Below are 23206 nucleotides of genomic sequence, written 5' to 3' on the forward strand. Positions count from 1 at the left end.
AAATCACTTTCCATTCAAGTTCACTGGCACCACAGACTGCAATGACTCGTCATAGGCTAGGCAGTGTTCTGGGTTTTGTGATGGAAGGGCAGGAGGGTGACAGTGTTAGCAGGTTTGTGAATCCCCACAACTCATGTTCGTCATATTGGTATGCTGCTGCTGCCAGTTGAAATCAAAGTTGCAGACAGAGATAGGTTTCCCACAGAATCGAATATATGACCATTTTTAGGACTGGCAGGAATTTTAAATCAAACACTGGACATTTTTATATTAATTTCAAGTACAAGATGCACCTGAATTTTGGAGCCAATGTTCTGAAGAAAAAAGTTAACCTTATAGTCCGTTAAATCTGGTGAATCCTAGTACGAATGGCTACATGAGGATCTGAACTCTAATTTTTGTAAATGTGAATCCTGTGTGCTAACCACTGCACCACTTAGCTCTGTGTAATGTAATTTATAGGTGGTCCTACTACAGATAATGCTGATTTCAAGAATACAATTTTATTGATACAATTTCCAGTGAAATTAACCTTATGATTTATACTGTTGTAATAATGGTTACGGAATTTATGAAAACTTAACTTTAGAATTGTATCAATAATTAGTATCAATTTTTTGTCAGTACTTGTTTTCATAATATTTTGTTCTCTTGTAGTTGTCAGAAACATATTTTACAGTTAGTGAAACAATTTTCAGTAAAATTGTGTAAGATTGTTATCATGCCTATGTATTTTCTAAAAATTCACCTTTCAATGCAAAATTGTATTTTGTATAACAAGTTCCCACCACTATCCAATTTTCCATATTATTGAGCAACAAAAGCCAGATACCTATCTGAGAACTTTTAAAAATGCAAGTACTTCTGATATGAACAAATCTTGACTTCTCCTCCTCCTCCCAGCTATAATAAAATAACAGTTTTTGCTCCACAATCTGAGGTCAAATACAACTAATTTATACACACAGTCCCAGGAGGAAAGGTGGGTATTCAGGATTACAACAAGAACCATCATTTGCATGAAAAAAAGTCTAGTGGTCTCTGCAATGCGTGCTCTATGAGTAGTTCCTTCATCTCTGATACTGTGAAACATATCCCTTCTATTGAACAAGTCCTCATAGCTCATAAAGTATTGCATGCTACAGCCCACATTTTCTAGACAATTTTTTCTACTTTTGGTCCACATTACCTCCTCCCAAAATATGACACCAAAGAGCTTGCAGTAGAAGAGATTTATTTCACAGTATCAAAGCTGAAGAAGTGCTCGTAGCTCTTGAGGTGTGCATTTTAGTGTCCATGTTTACTGGACTACTTAGCTTTGAATGACTGTTTCTGTTCTATTCCTGAATACTGACAATTCTTCTTGGGGCACTCTGTATCTTATGTAAAACAAAAACTAAACTTTTAACTAAATCTCCCTGTAAGAAAAGAGAACCAACTTACCCAAAACTCTTCGAGCCTTTCCAAGTGCTCTGTATTGCTGATGCGTTGTATTTTGTTACTTCCTACATCTAAGGTTGAAAGTTGCTTGTTGTGCTCAAGACCCTCCATCACAGAGATACCATTCTCTGACAAATACAACTGATCCAAAGCTGTAAGTTCTTCCAAATTCTCAATTTTAGTAATACGATTACTCTAGAACATATATAAAAAGAAGGACACAAAGATTAGATTCCTGAAGAAGAAATAGTGTGACAATATTATTGACTCAATAAAATCTTTCACACAATATCTTTTGACACTTTGATTGAATTGTCTCGTTTTGAGAAGACAGAAGGAGCAATCAGTTTTACTTGCTAATAACTTTCTAAATCCAAGATCACATAAGTACAGGGTGTACATAAAGAACCATGAGTGACCCAGCAGACACCAATACTGTAATCGAATTCTTGCGATACCCGTCCTAGCATGGCATCGTCGACTGTGGCAGTCGCTTCCCATATTCTCTCCCGGAGCTCTGCTACATCATGAGGTAGAGGTGGTACATACACCAGATCTTTAATGTGTCCCCACAGAAAACAATGTCACACGGAGTGAGATCTGGTGATCAGGGAGGCCATTTCATGAAACAGCTTGTTCCACACCCAAACTCGCCAAGTTTGCGACTAGTGCTGACTATCAGCAAATTACCAAACTACGCGGTGTTGGTATACATGAAAAAACTTTAAGGGTTTCTCTTCAAAATGACACATGTATGATATCAGTACAATGTTTGGTTCTTGTGCAACAAATAACTGAAAGTGTTCCTGGACTTTATGTACACCCTGTATTTCTTGATTTAAAACAACTGGTTTTGACAGACTTTGCTGTCATCTTCAGGTCTGTAAAAAAGTGCACATACAAGGAATATGTCTCATAACATGAGTTAAGATGTAGTGTTTGAGAAAAAAGTTTTAGTTTGGTAAGCAAATAGCCATGCCCATATATATACTGCTCACAAATGATTGTTACGTCACAAAAACATTACAACTTTTATCTTAAATATTACATCTTAACTCATTTTATGAGACATATTCCATGTAAATGCACTTTGTTACAGACTTGAAGATGATGGCAAAGTCTATCGGTTGTTTTAAATAAATAAATATTTGTGTGATCTTAGCTTTAGAAAGTTTTTAATCTTTTGGCACATTAAAGATATTTGTGATGAATATTCACAAAGACAATTAATTGCAAGATAGATAAAACTTTGAGCAACATGTTTTTACAACTTTTTCAACTAAGATAAAGACACCAACAATGTTATTTTTTTTGGTTGGTGAGACAAAGTGAACAATATCAAAACTAAGGCGGACAAAAAATAATCGAGGCCCTGGGAAAGACAGCATAATCCTGGAATTAATAAAAGCTGGTGGAGAGGCTGTAATAAAGGAACCGCACACATTAATATCATGTATATGGGGAACGGAAACTATGTCAGATAATTGGAAAAATGGAATAATAATCCCCAGTTATAAGAAAGGGAATAGAACAGCATGTGAAAACTTTAGTGTGTAACACTCCTAAGCACAGCCTGTAAGATCTTCACAAATATATTAAACGAAAGGATACAGAAGTGCGCAGAAGACATGCTAAGGGACTATCAGTGTGGCTTTTGACCAGTCAGAGGAACAGCTGATCAAACATTTGTGGTATGACAAATAATGGAAAAGTTCTATGAATATGATGTAGATCTGCATTTCCTATTTGTCAACTTCAAACAAGCCTTTGTCAGCATAATCCAGCAAGAACTATATAGAGTACTGGAAGAAGTTGGTGTATGTGCTAAGCTAGTAAGACTCGTCAGAATGACAATGATGTAGACAAGAGCAAAAGCAAAGGTCTTTAGCAGAACAAGTGAAAGATTTGACTTTAATAACGGCATGAAGCAAGGTCCTATTCAATACAGCCCTGCATAGTGTAGTACATAAATCAACAAAAGAGGATCACATTTATGAAAACTAGCCAGATATGTGCGTACACTGATGACCTTACTATTGTAGGAAGAAATATCAATACACTCCAAGAAACATATCAGGCAATGGAAACAGAAGCATTACAAATTGGCCTCAACGTAAATGAAAACAAAACAAAATGTATGGTAATGTCACAATCTGAGGCTAAAGAACCCCTAAAGATCTGAACATCAACAGTAAATACTTCAAAGGAGTGTCCTCTTTTAACTACTTGGGAGCCCTTATAGCAAATGATAACAGTTTTGGAAAGGCCATAAGGGAAAGGATATAAACAGGAAACAGAGCTTACTTTGCAAATATGCAACTTTTCAGAAATAGCCTTGTTACAAGAAAAACAAAACCACAAATATATTATGCCCTAGTCCACCCAGAGATCACGTACAGATCAGAGGTATGGATGTTGACAGAACATGACAAAAATGCACTAGGAACCTTTGTGCGGAAAATACTATGGTCCAATAAGGGAAGAAGAAGGCTGGAGAATATGCTACAACAGTGAATTACAGGTATTAATACAAGACAGGGACATAGTAAAATTTGTGAAATCACAGTGAATACGATGGCTGGGACACATGAAGAGAATGGCAGAGGATAGAATTCCAAAGAAAATTATGAAAGGTGTGATCCATTCAGCTAGGCGAAAAGGGAGGGCCGAGAGAAAATGGATTGACGACATAATAGTAGATATCACCAGTATGGGAGTCTGTGGGTGGAAAAGAGCAGCAAACAACTGAGAAATGTGGAGGAAAATCACTGAAAATGCCAAAGCTCAGCAAGGGCTGTAGAGCTCCCACAGAAGAAGAAGAAGAAGATTCAGTTGAGAAACCTAACAAATTATAAAACAGAATGTCTGACAGTACTTTTATTCAGGATGTGACACATGACCTAGTCGTCGGAACTAATATTCCCCTATAGGAGAATGGGATAGGTGGGGACAGTTTATTTCTCACTCAGCCCTGGCACAATGCATATCAATGTACTATCTCCAACCTACTCTCTCAGATGGCTCCCCTCCATTTTTGTCAACCAATCCTCATCACAGGTGGGTCTATCTCATCCTGGAGTCTCAGGGAGTTGTCCTTGTCTCTTAATCTCCTCCAACATACCTCTCTCTCTCTCCTCCTCAAGGTACCCCTCTCTCTCTCTCTCTCTCTCTCTCTCTCTCCTCCTCAAGGCAGAAACTACTACTTTAAAAAGCTAGGTAGTGTGTCAATTTTACTTTTATACATTTCTTTTGTGGTTCTACACTTTTCATCGCCTGAAGGCAAATTCTGGCCACAAAAAGTGAGTGTTGTAACTATTTTTTGGTTGTGGAGTAAAACAGTATTTAATCTGGAAATTTGTGGTAAGGTCTTATGGGACCAAACCGCTGAGGTCATCAGTCCCTAAATCTATACACTACTTAATCTAACTTAAACTAACTTATTCTATGGACAACACAAACACCCATGCCCAATGGAGGACTCGAACCTCCGACGTGGGGAGCCGCACGGACCGTGACAGGATGCCTCAGACCATGCAGCTAACCAGCGTGGCAAAACAGTATTTAAATTGGTATTGTTATATCTTGTGATGGGCTGAGTTGTGTACTACCTGGAAGTTTATGCCACTATCAAAGACAATATGTGTTATCATAATTTTTAGCACTTTTCTCAGGAGGGTTTATAATTAGTGCAGTAGGACTGCTACAGGTCAACTGTGTTGTGAGATAGAGTAAAATTTCATAATTCTGTCAACAGTTATGTAACATATCAGTTATCTTAAATCACACCTATCCTACAAATATACACATATTATCACAAAGCTTTCTTTTTCTTTGGAGAGGACGTGAAAAACTCTAGTTTAGCCTGGCCTTCAAATATACAGCTAAGAATTCCATCTGTTATTGCTCTCCACTTAGGAAGATGCAGAGAACTATAAACTGCCCTGAAAAAAAGTTACAAACTAAGGCACTTTTTTTTCTCTAGTTTTTTAACAACTTCATGGTACGGCTCACTTCTCCTCACATTTGAAAAAAAAAGTAATAATTTTTTAGAGGGTGTAGTATTCAGTCCACACCATTCAATACACACAACTTAATCTGCTGGCTGAGAAGCAAGCAGACAATAGTAAAAGTGTGTGTTGCCCCAGGTACTCCAAAGTTAAGTGAGATTTTCTATATTCATTTTGTTTATGAGTAATCTAACATACATTATGGACTACCAAGAAAAAAATGAAATCTTTACTGTGACAATACAATTTATTTTCAGTGTAACAAGTAATACCTAAGATTAAACTTTTTCATTTAGTTTGTGAAATACCTGTAGGCTAAGGATCTCTAGTTGCTTTAGTGACTCCAGGTTCTCAATTTTTGTAATTTTGTTCTTCCCAAGGTACAAATGTCGTAAGGTATCTAACCCCTCAAGGTTCTCTATTTTCTGAAACAACAGAATACAATAATATTACTGTGAATGAGCAACATATACTCAATGAACAATAACATTCAAATACAGATACAATACACACAAAAACTGTATTAGACATTGCAGAACCAAAATAATAATAATAGTAATAGTAGTAGTAAACAAATAATAACATGAATAAAGGGGTAGTTCCCTGTATATTTATTCTTTGTATGGTATGGAATGAAATCAACATCCTTCACTCATGCCTAGTATTTCCTTTGCAATTTTGGTCACTGTTCTAGCCATACTGTCGTGTCTAAAGAATGAAACGTTTTTTAAATAAATGAAACCTATGGTGCCATCAGTTTTGTGTTTCTGAAAAATTAGGCACCACATTGAAGCAAAATATTTGTTTCTTCAGACTGAGGCCTACTGATAAACTGACAGTTATTTTATTAAAGTACATCCACTAAACCTGTAAGAGATCCTATTTTGGAAATGTTCACTGTAAGGAATCATCAATAAGACAGTACAAAATTAGTGAATTCTGGGTTTCTGCTACTAAATTCTGCTCATTTGCCATATTTCCATGAGCTTAATACAAACATTCTCCCTGTTACTACAATCAATCATGTAACAACTGTGACTTTTAAATTCTTCATTTACAAAACTTTTAGTATATTCACAAAAAAAAAGAAAACGCTTCCGCCAATCAAAGTAAAACAAATACCATTCCACACTTTCTATTACATATATATAAAGCATAGAATGAATTATTGTTAGACACTACATAAGTCTTAACTCACCCGCAATTTATTATCTCCAAGTTCGAGAAGAACTAATTTCTTTAAGCAGTTAACATTTTCAATTTTCGCAATTTTATTAGAACTGAGAAACAATTTTTCAAGTTTCTGCAAGTTTTGTAAGCCTCCTATTTCACGTATCCTATTAAATGACAAGTCCAAAATCCTGTGGAGAAAAAAAAGTAATAACAATTTACTGAAATTAAACCTTTTCAATCATGCTACTGTTTTCAAATGGTACAAAAAGAGTGAACTGGAGAGTGATGAGAATGTTAAGTGACATCAAGTCCTGTAGAATGAGACATCAAGCAGAACAAATTACACATACCTCAAATGTTGACCGTCTCGAATATAATACCTTCGAAAACATAAAAAAATACTTGTGAACAGTGGTAAGGCAAGGAACTTTAACTGGTAAATGGACAGGTGAACCAAAGATCAACTTGTACATAAGCAGTATTTAAGTTCTATAAATAATTGTAAAACATTATTTTTATTATATGGTTGCAAAAATGGGCTAACTCTCTGTCCTGTGTAATTCTTGAAATTTTTTTTAAACATATGAATCAGAACACTTACTCCAGATTGACAAGTGTATCCAAATTTTCAATGACTGTGATCTGGTTATCATACAGCTCAAGCTCTTTCAATGTAACTAAGGTATGTAAATTTTCAATTTTTTTAATTAGGTTCCATCGAAAATACAGTCGTTCTATCTTAGTAAGGGGCTCCAAGTTCTCAAGTTTTCTTATTCTCTGATGATTCAAGTCCAGTTCCTAAAATGACAAAAGTACGCAATGTTAGCTAATTTATGAATCACAACAAATAAGAGAAAAAGATTGTCATGCAAGTCTGCAGTTACCACATTACACACAAACAAACAATACAAAGGCTTTATTTTATAAGTATGCTAAACTGTAAATAAATAAACGTGGATTATGTTTCAATTCGAGATCCCAAACAAATGTAATACTGTGTACTGTTCCAAAATTAGACTGCAGTGAGATATGATAAATAAGAAACTAACGCTCAAGTTTGGTTACATTAAAGCTGCTTCCACATCACATCAGAATTCATATAAATGACTGGTACGAAGGAAAATGCATGTACTCTGAAGTGTGTGGAACTGTTCAGATGGGGAAACTACCAGGTAATATGCAGGGCAGACCTTACTAAAGTTGCCAAGGAAGTTTTGTTACCAACAATACATAATACGCAGTATATGAAGCAAGATAATGACATGATTATTAGAAAGATGCATCAGCAGAATAGCTGCTTACAATAACTAATCTTTATTCACAACAGACTGTTTTGGTATTTATCACCATTGTCAAGTATGTCTAGGCTGATGTGATGTCCACATTACATCATTAGTGAACTGTCTTATAACTGTCACTGTTTTAATAAAATGGTGATTTACATAAATATATTGAAAATAATATGTTAATTATGGTTTGACAGTTCAACTTTTATGGCACTGTGTGTGTGTGTGTGTGTGTGTGTGTGTGTGTGTGAGAGAGAGAGAGAGAGAGAGAGAGAGAGAGAGAGAGAGAGAGAGAGAGAGACTACAGTGTCATAAGTGTTGAACTGTCAAATTACTGTCAAACCATAATTAACACATTATTTTCAATGTATTTATATAAATTACCATCTTATTCAAACAGTGACTGTAAGAAGACAGTTCACTAATGACATAATATGGAGGTCACATCAGCTTAGACGTAACTGACAATGGTGATAAATGCTGAAACAATCTGTTGTGAATAAAGATTAGTTATTATAAGCAGCTATTCTGGAACATCTTAGTAATAATCATGTCATTATCTGACATATATTACGCAGCGAGCCCTAGAGAAGAAAAAAAATACAAAGCATGGTTAATTCATTTCCAAATTTAGTATTTCAACAAATATTTTTGTTCTAGTATACAAAAAATTTAATACAACACTTCATGTTCTGTGCAGTTAGGAAAAAAAATGTATCTTTTACTTCTAATAGTCTCACATTTCAGCTTCATGGTGAACCCATTAACATTTCATTATTACTATTCAGTGCAGGTATCACAATATTGTAAAATTAACTGAACAGACACACATATGTTCTAAGATTTTGGACCATAATATCTGGACACATTATATTTGGAAGAGTTTCATACCATACGTTGGAACCTATGACACATTTATCTCTGGGCAGGAGCATGTAGAGGGACTGTGGCTCAGGTTTAGAAGAATAGTTAGACAAGCAGTGGATACATAGGGACACTCCATGGTACACCGTCACTATTAAAGACACTTCTAAACAAACAGCATCTAAATAGACAGACACTGATGTGTGTTTGGCTATTACAAGAGGAATATGTAATTATACCTTTAACAACAACCACTGCAGAATCTTTTAGAAAGACGTCTCACAAAACCCAAAGAAATTCTCATTATATGTAAAGCCTGTCAGTGGCTCCAATGTTACGGTTCAGGCACTCAAAGATAATACAGGAATTGAAATTAAAGGTAGAAAAGCAAGAGCACAATTGCTGAAATCTGCTTCTAAATGTTCCTTTACAGTGGGAAATACAGTTTAAATTTGTATCTCTGAAAATGTGAGTGATACAGATACAGTACTACCCATCATTTCAACTGCAAGTCCACAAAGGACAGCAAACAACAAAATATTGCCTATTATGTATATACGTACAGTATGAAGAATACATGATTAAATATGTAGGTAATTTGGACTTATAAAGGTGTGAGATTTAGTACACAGAGCTGCCACTTCTCACAGCAACTACAGCTCTAATCCATCTGAGCATCAATTCGAACTGACCTCAGATGACATACATGAGTTTGTCATTCCATGATGCTTCAGCTATATGCCAGTGTTCACTAATTGTAGTGGTTGTGAATGATGGCGTGCCCATCCCACTGTAAGCCATGACCAGGTGTTTTCAACGACTGAGAGCTGTGGAGAATGTGCTGCCAGGAGAATAGCCACATCCTCCATATCAAGGTAGGTCAGGACAGTGCAGGTAATTTGTGATATTATTTTGTTGAAAGATAAAATCACAGAGGCCTCAAAGATAGGACACAGCCATTGACATTAACACATCAGATGTATAATGGCTGCTACTCAAATTACTGGCTTTGCACACCAGAATAAGTGTGTTGTGTTGTTGTGTACCTAACGGAACACCAACGATCATGCTGGATTCTAGGCCCCTATAATTATGATGAATACGATCTGGCAATGTTCATTCTCCTCAGAGCTGCCAGGTACGATTTTCTATGGAAGCTGGTTGCATCAAAGTGAAGCAGTCAACCTGAAACTCTATGAACCTCTGTCCTTACACTGTACTATTATGCAGGAGAGTAATCATGTCCTGTTTAGTGTAATTCAACACATGCCAAACAGGTAGGCATAGCTCTCAATGACACCTGCAGGATTGTAACAGGCTGCTTGAAATCCATTCCTGTTGAATGGCTTTAACACCTCACGGGAATAGCACCACCTCCTGTTCCAAGAAAAATAGCTGTGACCGAGGAGAGGGGGGGGGGGGGGGGGGGGGGGGGGGGGGGAGTGTAGCAGGAGAGAACGCATCCTCTGTACGGGCACGAACTGCACACACAACCATTGAAGTAAGGAGGAGTTTCCTTAGGACATCGATAGCACTTAGAGACACTGATAAGAAAGCTAGGTTGCCACTATTTAGGGCAACAAATTACCTTCCCCCTGGCTGGGAAAGAGTTTCAGAAACTCTACCTCCTGGCTGTGAAAAGAAATGGACAACTTGAAGTCCCTGAAGAGACTGAAATCTGGAGTTGGCAAGTCAAAGGTTAATCTGGCAAGATAGTATTCAGTGTGACTGTGGAGAAGTCCAGAGTGTTTCTCATATGCTTCAATGTTGACTGTGTCCTGGCTCCTGCACAGTAGATGAACATTAAGGAAAAGAAAATGCAATGGAAATGGCCAAGTTTTGGGCAAAAGTAATATGGTCATAAGTGTGTATAATACGTATGTTTCCAATACCAGAATAAATAAAACGTACACAGAACAGGGACTCGGCTAAAAACCTACCATGGTGCCACTCTGTCTAGTGTTGCTGTTGGGCACGCCACTGTTGGCACCTCTCACTCTGCTACAATGTTAAGGTCAATGTGCTGAAAGTCTGTGCTGCTCTGGGTGTCACTACACTGTATGACTTTGCATGCTCAACTGAACAATGTGTGTCCTCTCAGATGCTTGTTGCTTGGAGCCATTGAGATTACAGCATGCACAGAGGAATTTAAGAAGTAATTTTTCTGTGCTACACACATGAATGGAATAGGAAGAGATCCTAGAACACTGTATGTGGTAGAATCATTTCAAATTGGTATGTAGAGTATGGAGGAGGATGCAGATAATTAATAACTATTTTTTAAACTGAAGAGGATGGGAGAGGTATAGGAAGTAGGTTGGTAATTAGAATCATAAACTGGTGACATACTCCATGTAACGAAATTTGTTCATAAATGCTTTATCAAGTCACATAGTCACAACAGAAATATACATTATATTTATTAGTAGCTTATTTAAGCAAGAGTAATTGGTTAGTTTATATAGCTGAACAAACATTTTGTTGATTGCTGAGGGAGAATTAATCATAAGAAACAATGTCCTTGGAAGAATGACACACAATTAAACAGAGTTGTGTGTTGCTTCTTCATATCTGAATTTATCCTGTTCAAAAATTTTTCAAAATAGGCTAAGGCCAAGCACAAATACTGAAGAATATATTCTAATCATCTTCCACATTTTCACAAAGAACATGAATGACCTCTTTACAGTTATTAAATTTCTTAATAGGATCCACTCCATGGTTTTTTTAAAGTCTTGTGGGCTTTAGTTAATACAACAAAAACACAGAAGACTTCAATTTCATCCAATTTAGCTGCTGTCACAATGTGTACTGATGAGTGTCGCTCCCAAGTGCAGCACACCCGTATGTCATGTAGAACTGACCCCAGATGTGATGAGAGGTGAACCCACCATTTTAAGGAGGTAGGGAGTATTGACTTATCATCAGAGAAGCAGTAACAGCAGAATGGGTCAGTCAGGAGAGCTCAGTGAATTCGAGTGCTGACTAGTCATTTGATGTCACAAGTAACAATCCCATCAGGGACATTTCAAATCCTTCTAAAGCTGCCCATGTTGACTGAACTGAAAGTGTGATGGAACAAACACAGCTAAAACAAGAGCAGGCAGACCTCATGTACTGACGGACACGGACCATTGAGCACTGCAGAGGGTCATTGTAAAAAAAGCCATGATATCAGTGGAAGGAATCATTTGTGTGTTCAAAAGAACTATCAGCATTCTAGCTAACATAACATGCACAACGAGTTAAAAAGAATGGGGTACAAACGGCTGAGCTTTTCTTACACCAGTGCTAAGCGACACTTTAGGTGATGTAAAGTGTGAGGCCACTGGACAGTGGATCTCTGGAAATGAGAGATTTGGGGTGATGAATCACACTACATCCTGGAGTAATCCGATGGAGGCATTTGGTTTTGGTGAATTGTACCTGCTGTCATGTGTAATCATCAACAGTAACGTACGGAGGAGGTACGTTTATCATATGGGGGTATTTTTTGTGGTTAGCATGTGGTTCTCTTACTACGCTTAAGCAAGTTCTAAGTGTGGAATGATATGAAAACATTTAACAGCATTCTATACAATGCATAGTAGAGGAAGAGTTCAGAGATGGTGACTGCTTGTATCACCGTGACCATGCAGCATCTGTGAGGCAACTATTTGTGGACAATAACATACCTGAAATGGACTGGCTTGTTCAGAGTCCCAACCTAAACTTAAGCAACATCTTTGGAATTTTTTTAGAATGTCACTTTTGCTCCAGACCCCAATGTCCAACATCACTTTATTATCTGGTTTTGGCTCTTGAGGAAGAATGGGCTGCCATTCCTCCATTGACATTCAGAAATCTCACTGAAAGTGTTCCAAGCAGAGTGTCTGGGTACTTCTTGTCGGATAATGTACACAGTTAGTCCAAAACTGTTTCTCTCTGCTACTGTTCCACATAATTCATAATCAGCTCTACATAATATACAGGGTGAGCATTAATAGACCCACCAAACTGTATTGACGGATTTCTGACTAGAAATGGAGAAAAAAGGTCCTGTGAACATCTGTGCACAAATGCCTCGCTGACACATTAGATGGTGCTGACAAATGATAGTTCCTCTGATCATGTGCTATGTGTTTCTTGTGTGTTGCAGGCTGTGTGATTGACACAGCATACTGTAAGCAGCAGAATGGTCCAGTACTCATGTCAGAAACAAGCTGAGATGGTGTTTGTGTACAGTAAAGCAGACGGAAATGAATGAGAGGCAGCGCGGCTGTACCAAAACAAGTACCCTCACAGACACCAACCACATCACACATTTCAAGCCCTTTTTGGGCATTTGCGTGATCACAGATCTTTCAGACGGACGTCAAGGAGGTGGTGGACTGTGCATACACCAGATCTGGAGGACTGAGTTCTGCCCCCAAACTGTTTCCATCTGCTTGAGCGTACACAAACACCATCTCAGCTTGTTTCTGACATGAGTACTGGACCATTCTGCTGCTTACAGTATGCTGTGTCAATCACACAGCCTGCAATGCACAAGGAAAACACGACACATGGTCAGAGGTACTTCCATCCATAGCATCATCTACCGTGGCAATGATGCATTTCTAGACGTATGTTCATATGACCTTTCTTCCTTAATTTCCGGTCAGGAATCCATCCCTGCAGTTTTATCAATGTTCACCCTGTAGTGTAAAAGGGAGGACAAACGAAATGAAAATTAAAATTATGATTTTGTAGACGCTTGTCTATTCAATAGCTACGATCGCACAGTGAAAACTTCTCAGTCTAGAAGTGAATGCCTATAGGTGCTGTCACTACGCACTACATCTACATCTACATCTAATGATTACTCTGCAATTCACATTTAAGTGCTTGGCAGAGGGTTCATCGAACCACAATCATACTATCTCTCTACCATTCCACTCCCGAACAGCGCGCGGGAAAAACGAACACCTAAACCTTTCTGTTCGAGCTCTGATTTCTATTATTTTATTTTGATGATCATTCCTACCTATGTAGGTTGGGCTCAATAAATATTTTCGCATTCGGAAGAGAAAGTTGGTGACTGAAATTTAGTAAATAGATCTCGCCGCAATGAAAAACGTCTTTGCTTTAATGACTTCTATCCCAACTTGCGTATCATATCTGCCACACTCTCTCCCCTATTACGTGATAATACAAAACGAGCTGCCCTTTTTTGCACCTTTTCGATGTCCTCCGTCAATCCCACCTGGTAAGGATCCCACACCGCGCAGCAATATTCTAACAGAGGACGAACGAGTGTAGTGCAAGCTGTCTCTTTAGTGGACTTGTTGCATCTTCTAAGTGTCCTGCCAATGAAACGCAACCTTTGGCTCCCCTTCTCCACAATATTATCTATGTGGTCTTTCCAACTGAAGTTGTTCGTAATTTAACACCCAGGTACTTAGTTGAATTGACAGCCTTGAGAATGATACTATTTATCGAGTAATCGAATTCCAACGGATTTCTTTTGGAACTCATGTGGATCACCTCTCACATTTTGTTATTTAGCGTCAACTGCCACCTGCCACACCATACAGCAATCTTTTCTAAATCGCTTTGCAACTGATACTGGTCTTCGGATGACCTTACTAGACGGTAAATTACAGCATCATCTGCGAACAACCTAAGAGGACTGCCAGATTGTCACCCAGGTCATTTATATAGATCAGGAATAGCAGAGGTCCCAGGACGCTTCCCTGGGGAACACCTAATATCACTCCAGTTTTATTCGATGATTTGCCATCTATTACTACGAACTGCGACCTTCCTGACAGGAAATCACGAATCCAGTCGCACAACTGAGACAATACCCCATAGGCCCGCAGCTTGATTAGAAGTCACTTGTGAGGAACGGTGTCAAAAGCTTTCCGGAAATCTAGAAATATGGAATCAACTTGAGATCCCCTGTCGATAGCGGCCATTACTTCATGCGAATAAAGAGCTAGCTGCGTTGCACAAGAACGATGTTTTCTGAAACCATGCTGATTACGTATCAATACATCGTTCCCTTCTAGGTGATTCATAATGTCTGAATACAGTATATGCTCCAAAACCCTACTGCAAACCGACGTCAATGATATAGGTCTGTAGTTCGATGGATTACTCCTACTATCCTTCTTAAACACTGGTGCGACCTGTGCAATTTTCCAATCTGTAGGTACAGATCTATCAGTCAGCGAGCGGTTGTATATGACTGCTAAGTAGGGAGCTATTGTATCAGCATAATCTGAAAGGAACCTAATCGGTATACAATCTGGACCTGAAGACTTGCCCGTATCAATCGATCTGAGTTGCTTCGCAACCCCTAAGGTATCTACTTCTAAGAAACTCATGCTAGCAGTTGTTCGTGTTCCAAATTTTGGAATATTCCATTCGTCTTCCCTGGTGAAGGAATTTCGGAAAACTGCGTTCAATAACTCCACTTTAGTGACACAGTCATCAGTAACAGTACCATCGGCACTGCGCAGCGAAGGTATTGACTGCATCTTGCCACTTGCGTACTTTACATACGACCAGAATTTCTTCGGATTTTCTACCAAATTTCGAGACAATATTTCGTTGTGGAACCTATTAAAGGCATCTCGCATTGAAGCCCATGCCAAATTTCGCGCGTCTGTAAATTTTAGCCAATCTTCGGGATTTCGCGTTCTTCTGAACTTCGCATGCTTTTTCCGTTGCCTCTGCAACAGCGTTCGGACCTGTTTTGTGTACCACGGGGGATCAGTTCCATCTCTTACCAATTTATGAGGTATGAATCTCTCAATTGCTGTTGCTACTATTTCTTTGAATTTGAGCCACATCTCATCTACATTTGCATAGTCAGTTCGGAAGGAATGGAGATTGTCTCCTAGGAAGGCTTCTAGTGACACTTTATCCGCTTTTTTAAATAAAATTATTTTGCGTTTGTTTCTGGTGGATTTGGAAGAAACGGTATTGAGCCTAGCTACAACGACCTTGTGATCACTAATCCCTGTATCAGTCATGATGCTCTCTATTAGCTCTGGATTGTTTGTGGCTAAGAGGTCAAGTGTGATTTCGCAACCATTTACAATTCACTTGGGTTCGTGGACTAACTGCTCGAAATAATTTTCGGAGAAAGCATTTAGGACAATCTCTGCCTACCACCGGTTTTGAACAACTATTTTTGCCAACATATCGAGGGAAGGTTGAAGTCCCCAACAACTATAACCGTATGAGTGGGGTATTTATTTTTTACGAGACTCAAATTTTCCCTGAACTGTTCAGCAACTATATCATCGGAGTCTGGGGGTCGGTAGAAGGAGCCAATTATTAACTTAGTTCGGCTGTTAAGTATAACCTCCACACATACCAATTTGCACGGAGTATCTACTTCGACTTCACTACAAGATAAACCACTACTGACACACACAAACACTCCACCACCAATTCTGCCTAATCTATCTTTCCTGAACACCGTCTGAGACTTCGTAAAAATTTCTGCAGAACTTATTTCAGGCTTTAGCCAGCTTTCTGTACCTATAATGATTTCAACTTCTGTGCTTTCTATTAGCACTTGAAGCTCAGGGACTTTCCCAGCACAACTACAACAATTTACAACAACAATTCCGACTGTTCCTTGATCCAAGCACGTCCTGTATTTGCCATGCACCCTTTGAGATTGCAGCCCATCCCGTACTTTCCTGAGGCCTTCTAACCTAAAAAACCGCCCAGTCCACGTCACACAGCCTCCGCTACCCGTGTAGCCGCCAGCTGACCTATTCAGCGGAACCCGAAACCCCACCACCCTATGGCGCAAGTCAAGGAATCTGCAGCCAACACGGTCGCAAAACCGTCTGAGCCTCTGATTCAGACCCTCCACCCGGCTCTGCACCAAAGGTCCGCAGTCGGTTCTGTCAATGATGCTGCAGATGGTGAGCTCTGCCTTCATCTCGTAAGCAAGACCAGCAGCCTTCACCAAATCAGACAGCCGCTGGAATCCAGAGAGAATTTCCTCAGATCCAAAGCAACACATGTCATTAGTGCCGACATGTGCCACCACCTGCAGCTGGCTGCACCCTGTGCTCTTCATGGCATCCGGAAGGACCCTTTCCACATCAGGAATGATTCCACCTGGAATGCACACAGAGTGCACACTGGATTTCTTCCCCTCCTTAGCCGCCATATCCCTAAGGGGCCCCATTACGCGCCTAACATTAGAGCTGCCAACTACCAATAAGCCCACCTTCTGTGATTGCCCGGACCTTGAAGGCTGAGAATCATCCTCTGAAACAGGGCAGGCAGCTGCATCTGGCTCAGCCAGAGACAGTACCTGAAACCTGTTTGTCAGACGCACCGGGGAGGCTTTCTGATCAGCCTCCGGGGACGTCTTTCGCTGCCTGCCACGCCTTGGAACAACCTCCCTATCAACCGCAGGCGAGGGCTCAGCCCCACTGCGGGCAGCAACCGGGGCAACCACTGCGGCAGACCGATCTGGGGACAGACGGGATGAGGTTGACATCCCCGTGATACCCAAGTCCGGCTCCCCACAGTGGTGCCCATTGGCAACAGCCTCAAGCTGCGCGACCAAAGTCAGCGCCGCCTCCAGCTGTGAGCGAAGGGATGCCAACTCAGCCCTCATCCGAACACAGCAATCACAGTCCCTGTCCATTCTAATCGATGTTGAACAACAGTTACTGAAACACGAGTCCGTGCCTAGGTAACGCAAGGGAAACACGCAAAGAATGTATGAACTAACCTGTACAAATGCCTAACGACTGCGCTACAATCTGCCTGAATTTATGATTACAGTAACTAAAACTCGAAATTACACCTCCTATACGAAACTCACACACAATTTAAGTAATAATCTACGAAGTAAACACAGAGAAGAAGCTATATACGTATCTTTCTGCACTGTCAACGTGCACCAACTGGGAGCTCAGGCCACACTACTTTGAATCAGGTGATAAAGCGTTGTCGATGAGGAAACATCAGTTAAGAGTTACCGCTTTTGTAACAACTGTATCATGTGTTCACAGATTTTAGTTTCCAATGTTCTATATCCAAAACATGCTTTCCAATCAGCTTATTTTCATTCCAGGAAACAGTAAAAGATCACAGAGGGAAAACTCTGTTGCCTATAATAATTTGTGACAAAATTTAATGTTAGCAAGTTGTTTTATTATGTAATGCAAAATCACTAAACATATGAAATACCATTTACGGTAACAAGCACTCTGACCTATCTAAACTTCTGCATGAATAGTGAATGGCTGAATTGAATAAAAACGAGTAATAGAGGCACCATGCTGGAGAACTCAGCCCCTCTACCTCTAGGAAAGGAATGAATTACTTCTGGAACCCACACGGTATAGTAAAAGTTACCAGTGGAGATGACATACTACAAAAGAGAAATGCTACCTATCAAATCGGGGCTTCTACAGTAAGCATCAGCAATACCTGCCGAAATTCACACTTAATTCTCTCTAAGCCAATGGCTGTCGATGATGGATGGTGTCCTCTTTTTAGTGTTTGGTTTTGTTTTTCTTTAGGGTGAAAAAAATAAATGGGGTCATATGCACTCAGTCAAAACTATAGAATACGAAGACAGGGAGAAGTTAAAAAATGACTATACGTCAGTCCCAATGGACATAATAGAAGACAGCTAAAAGCGTGCATGGAAAAAGGGCTAAAAAAAAGACACCATACAGAAACAGAGGCCCAAAACTAAAAATTAGATGGCCTTTGCCATATTACTTTGGCAGATAAAAAGTAAAATGCGGTTGACAGCCCGCATGTCATTTGTTAAAATGGCCGATAACTCAAAACGGCAAACCCAAGCAGGAATGTGAACGGTTAAAAAATTGGCAGTCTGTCAGGAAGTGGAGGACAGTTAAAACTTGGGCACAATGTGTACAAAGTGGTGGAGTAGCATCACTTATCACATGACGATAGCTAAAAAGGCACTGCCCAATACGCAGTCTACTTAAAATGACCTACCCCTGCAGGAGGGCTGGGAGGCGGTCGTCCAAGCTGCTGGAAGAGGCTTAATCAGCCAGAGCTTATTCCTGCGAAGCAAGGACCATTGGCAACGCCAAAGGAACACCACCTCCTGTCAGACGGCAACACAAGAGATCATCGAAGGAAATACAGGAACACTCAGGCTGAGGTATGAGGACTGCAGCCTTGGCACCAGCGTCAGCAGACTTGATTCCTGGCAGGCCAACATGACCAGGAACCCACAGAAACATCATACTGGCTGCACCAAGAGTGAGCAAGTGACAGTTTTCCTGGACCTGCTGCACTAAGGGATGGGTGGTGTACAGCATACATAAACTTTGAAGGGCGCTGAGTGAGTCTGACCAGAGGACACAATTGAAAAGGCTGTGCCGCCAGATGTACTCCGTGGCCTGATACAGGGCAAAGAGCTCGGCTGTAAATACGATGCAGTTTCCCAGAAGCCGATATCGAAAGAGATGGGTGCAAATGACAAAGGCACACCCAACCCCACAATCAGTCTGAGAGCCATCAGTATATACAAAGGTACAATCACAAAGTCCCGTGCGAAAGTTGTGAAACTGAAGGCGATAGATTGAGGCTGGAGTAGTGTCCTTAGGAAGCGAATTAATGCCAAAGTTAACACAGGCCACTTCACGAAGCCAAGGCGGTGAAGGGTTCACACCCAACGGGATAGTTGCAGGTACTCTGCTCAGATGCGGTTGTACATGTTAAGCAGAAAGTGCTTGCCTGGAAGAGAAATGTGCTGCAACATCTGAATGTGGATGGTGTCTGGCCCTGGAGCGGAGGATCAGGAAGAACTGAGAGCCTGATCTAGCTCCCTTATAGTAAAGGCGGCATTGCAGCACTCACGATTTAGAGAAGAGAAGCGTATTGCCCACGTCTCCTCCACTTGTTTCTGATGAAGGAAGGCAGGGTGATAGTGGGAAGAGCGCGAAATTTCCACAAAATGGTGGCCCAAGGTGTTGGAGATAGCAATAGGGACCACAATGACATCATCAGTTACTGTTAGGCTGGAAATTGGGGAATGGATCTTCGTCCCAGAGAGCTGTCGAAGGTTGACCCACACGACAGAGAAAGGGGTGGAACTGCTAAAAGAACTAGTGGATGAAATCCAGCAAGCTCTTTTGCTATCCCGAAGAACATGACAACACTTTGCACTCATCTGTTTATAATGAATGCAGTTTGCCATTGTAGGATGGTGGTTAAAAATGCGAATTGCATCGCGGCATGCCTCAGTCCACCAAGGGACTGGGACACGACGTGGTAAAGAGGAAGTGCGGGAAATGGAATGTTCTGCAGCATTAAGGATAAGGTTTGTGAGATATTTCACCTGGTCATCACAACTGGTGAAATCTTGCTCTTCGAAGGTCACCAAGGAGGAGTAAAGCTGCCAGTCAGCCTTAGCAAACTGCCATTTGGGTGTGCACGCAGATGGGGTAGGAGTCAGCAAATGGATAGCACACGGGAAATGGTCGCAAGAGTAGGTGTCAGAAAGAACAGACCACTCGAGACAAGAGGCAAGCTGGGCAGTGCACAAGGATAGGTCCAAATGGGAATAGGTGTGCGAGGAGTCGGATAGGAAAGTGGATGTTCTGGTGTTAAAACAGAAAAGGTTAAGTTGGTTAAGAAGGTCAGCCAAGGCGGCACCTCTCTGACAGGTTCTGGGAGAACCCCAATGGGGATGATGCGCATTAGTCACCAAGTTGCAAAAATGTGGGACGTAGTTGCTCAATACGCTGAAGGAAGTCTGCCCTGGTGACAGCGAATGACAGAAGGACATAAATGGTACAGAGGGAAAAAGTCAGGTGGGAAAAGGAAAGGTGTACTGCAACAGCTTGAAGATTTGTAGTCAGGGAGATGAGTTGACTATGAATGTCATCCCCCACGAGCAGCATGCTAAAAGCAGCCATAAATCCTTTTTGTGGGACCGAAGACCATGAACATTCCACTGGAGGAGAGTCATGATGAGGGGGAGATATTGGGGTGTCACCTCGGCAGCTGCCGAGTGACAGCTGGGGAACAGTCGCTACTACAGGGCACAGAAGCAGGAGGATCCTGCTCCATGGGGTCCACAGAAGCATCAGCTTGCTTGTATGGCCGATCTGTGGAGTCCAATGGTGAAAAATGGTTGTTGGTGGAGGGATGGAAGAAGTCTTCACGACAGTACTCCTTCCGTCCATTCCGGCCTACCGGTTGTGTGGCTGGTAGCTTCACCCCTTGAGGCGAGAGTTTGACAGCTTATTGTACAGATGAACGGGGGGATGGCAATGCTACCTTGACACTGGGCAATTTCACAACCTCAGAGCTGAATTGGAGGTCACATGTCTGCGTGGCCATGTCCTTCATGGAGTGAGGGGTAGCAAGAACAGAACTGTAGGTACCAGACGCGAGACGCCTGATTTGCAACTAGACAGTAACTTGCGAGCGACTGGGTAAGGCACTTTTTCCTTAACTCGGATCTCTTGAACAGCCCGCTCCCAAAATGAGGTGGCATGGTCGCCACTGCAGTTGATAAAGTGGGGAGAAGGAGGTGGACAATCGTCCTCATGCGCAACCTTACCACAGGTGACCCATTTGGCTGGGTGTTGACAAGACGTTCTAGTGTGGGTGAAATGATGACCCTGATAGCAGCGCATCATGTTCAGAAAGTAAAGCTGGTCTGTGATAATTTCATAGCCTGCTTTGATCTTCGACGGAAGCACCACTCTATCAAAGGTGAGAAAAAAGTGTGGGTGGGTACTAAGGAGGAATGTACCTTTTGCATTAAACAATGGATGGCAATGACACCCTGATCAGAGAGGTAATATTGAATTTCGGCCTCGGTTAGGCCATTGAGCAGCTTGGCATAAATTACACCACGGGAAGAATTCAAAGTTCTATGGGCCTCGACACCAACAGGATACCCATGAAGAAATGAGGCAGCAAGCATTGTTGTGCTTGAGAATCAGAAGTGGTCTCCAAAAGCAAAGTGCCATTCCGTAAACAAGAGCAGGATTTCACAGGGCCGGCAACTGCATCAACACCTTTCTGAATAATAAACGGATTTATCGTGGCGAAGGACTGACCGTATTCAGTATGCGAGACCACGAGGAACCAGGGTGCAGTGGGAAGGGTCTTTGAATCACTAGCCTGATTATGTTTTGTAGACATTGAGTGGGAAGATGATTGACTCACCACAAGGAAATCCCCCATGATTGCCAGCGTCTCTGATGGCGCGCTCCTTCCAACTGGGGGACCCCTTCACAAGGGGGCACACCCGCCTTAGGTGATTGTTCACACCTCAGGTCACACTTCCCGAACAGCTGACAGAGGGATCAATCGGCAATTTGGGAAGGTTACAGCTCAGGCAATCACCCCTCCATGGGCTTGGCCTGTATCAGGGGGTATGTGTGAACCCTACCTTTCGACACGGGGATGGGAATTACGCGTTACCCCGTCACCTGTTGCACATCAAATGCGGGGCTGGCCTTCAGGAGCACACAGGGAGGAAGAAGCAAAAGAGGAATCTCAAACACCAAAGCAGAGGAACGACAGGAGAAGGGAAATAAAGAAAGGAAAAGGGAGTGAGAAACGAAGGTGAGACTGTTCTTATGTCAGCGACAGAATGCAGAACATTCCCAATAACACACCACACATGTTCCCTAAGGGAGGACAGACATGCAGCACAGAAGGGAAAAAATTCTGCAAAGGCTGGGGCCCCATGGTAGCCATGCATGAACCCGTCAAAGAGGTGGCGAGCCCGTGGGGGTCTTTTTAGTGTGTTGGTTTTAACACACAAGCTGACATTTCTCACACTATAAAACTTCAGATGATAGAACTACATATGGACCACTGGGAAAGAGATCACAACAAGACATCTGCAAGACATCACACATATTAGCCGAGTACGGACAGCAACAAAGTACAAAATGTAAATTTTTACCCGTTACACAAAGCAGCAAGAATCCTAACCACGTCACTCATATCTCAGCTTACCCATCCTGTTTACTTACTGTTTCCATAACCCAGGGGTCCAAATTCATCTCAACTTCACAGATCTATTTTTCTCTACTGAGAGCCAATCTCCACTCCTTCCAAATTAACAATGTAACTGTTGACCAGATGTGGCTTGAATTTAAAGAAATAGTATCACCAGCAACTGAGAGATTTATACCAAATAAATTAACAAAATACAGAGTTGATGCCTCATGGTACACACAACAGGTCAGAACAGTGTCGCAGAAACAACAAAAAAAGCATGCTAAATTTATACAAATGCTGAATCTCCATAAAGATTGGCAATCTTTTACAGAAGCTCAAAATTTAGTGCAGACTTCAATGCGAGATGCTTATAATAGTTTCCACAGCAAAACTTTGTCTCGAAACCGGGCATAAAATCCAAAGATGTTCTTGTCGTATGTAACGTATGCTCTTCTCTGGGGGACACCACCTTGACGA

At 41.0% G+C, this 23206-nt stretch overlaps 1 protein-coding gene across 1 annotated transcript in view; it reads right to left on the reverse strand.

The window, feature by feature from the left end:
- Positions 1-23206, reverse strand: part of LOC124776268 (protein phosphatase 1 regulatory subunit 7) — an 80165-nt gene that overhangs the window by 13743 nt on the left and 43216 nt on the right. Inside the window, exons 4-7 of the mRNA XM_047251168.1 lie at positions 7222-7418; positions 6646-6808; positions 5756-5872; positions 1444-1635 (exon numbers count right to left, since the gene is read on the reverse strand). Coding sequence (XP_047107124.1) covers positions 1444-1635; positions 5756-5872; positions 6646-6808; positions 7222-7418 — 669 coding nt within the window. The remainder of the gene's footprint in view (positions 1-1443; positions 1636-5755; positions 5873-6645; positions 6809-7221; positions 7419-23206) is intronic.

The sequence above is a fragment of the Schistocerca piceifrons genome, chromosome 2 (genome assembly GCF_021461385.2).
Source record: "Schistocerca piceifrons isolate TAMUIC-IGC-003096 chromosome 2, iqSchPice1.1, whole genome shotgun sequence".
In the NCBI taxonomy this organism is placed as follows: Eukaryota; Metazoa; Arthropoda; class Insecta; order Orthoptera; family Acrididae; genus Schistocerca; species Schistocerca piceifrons.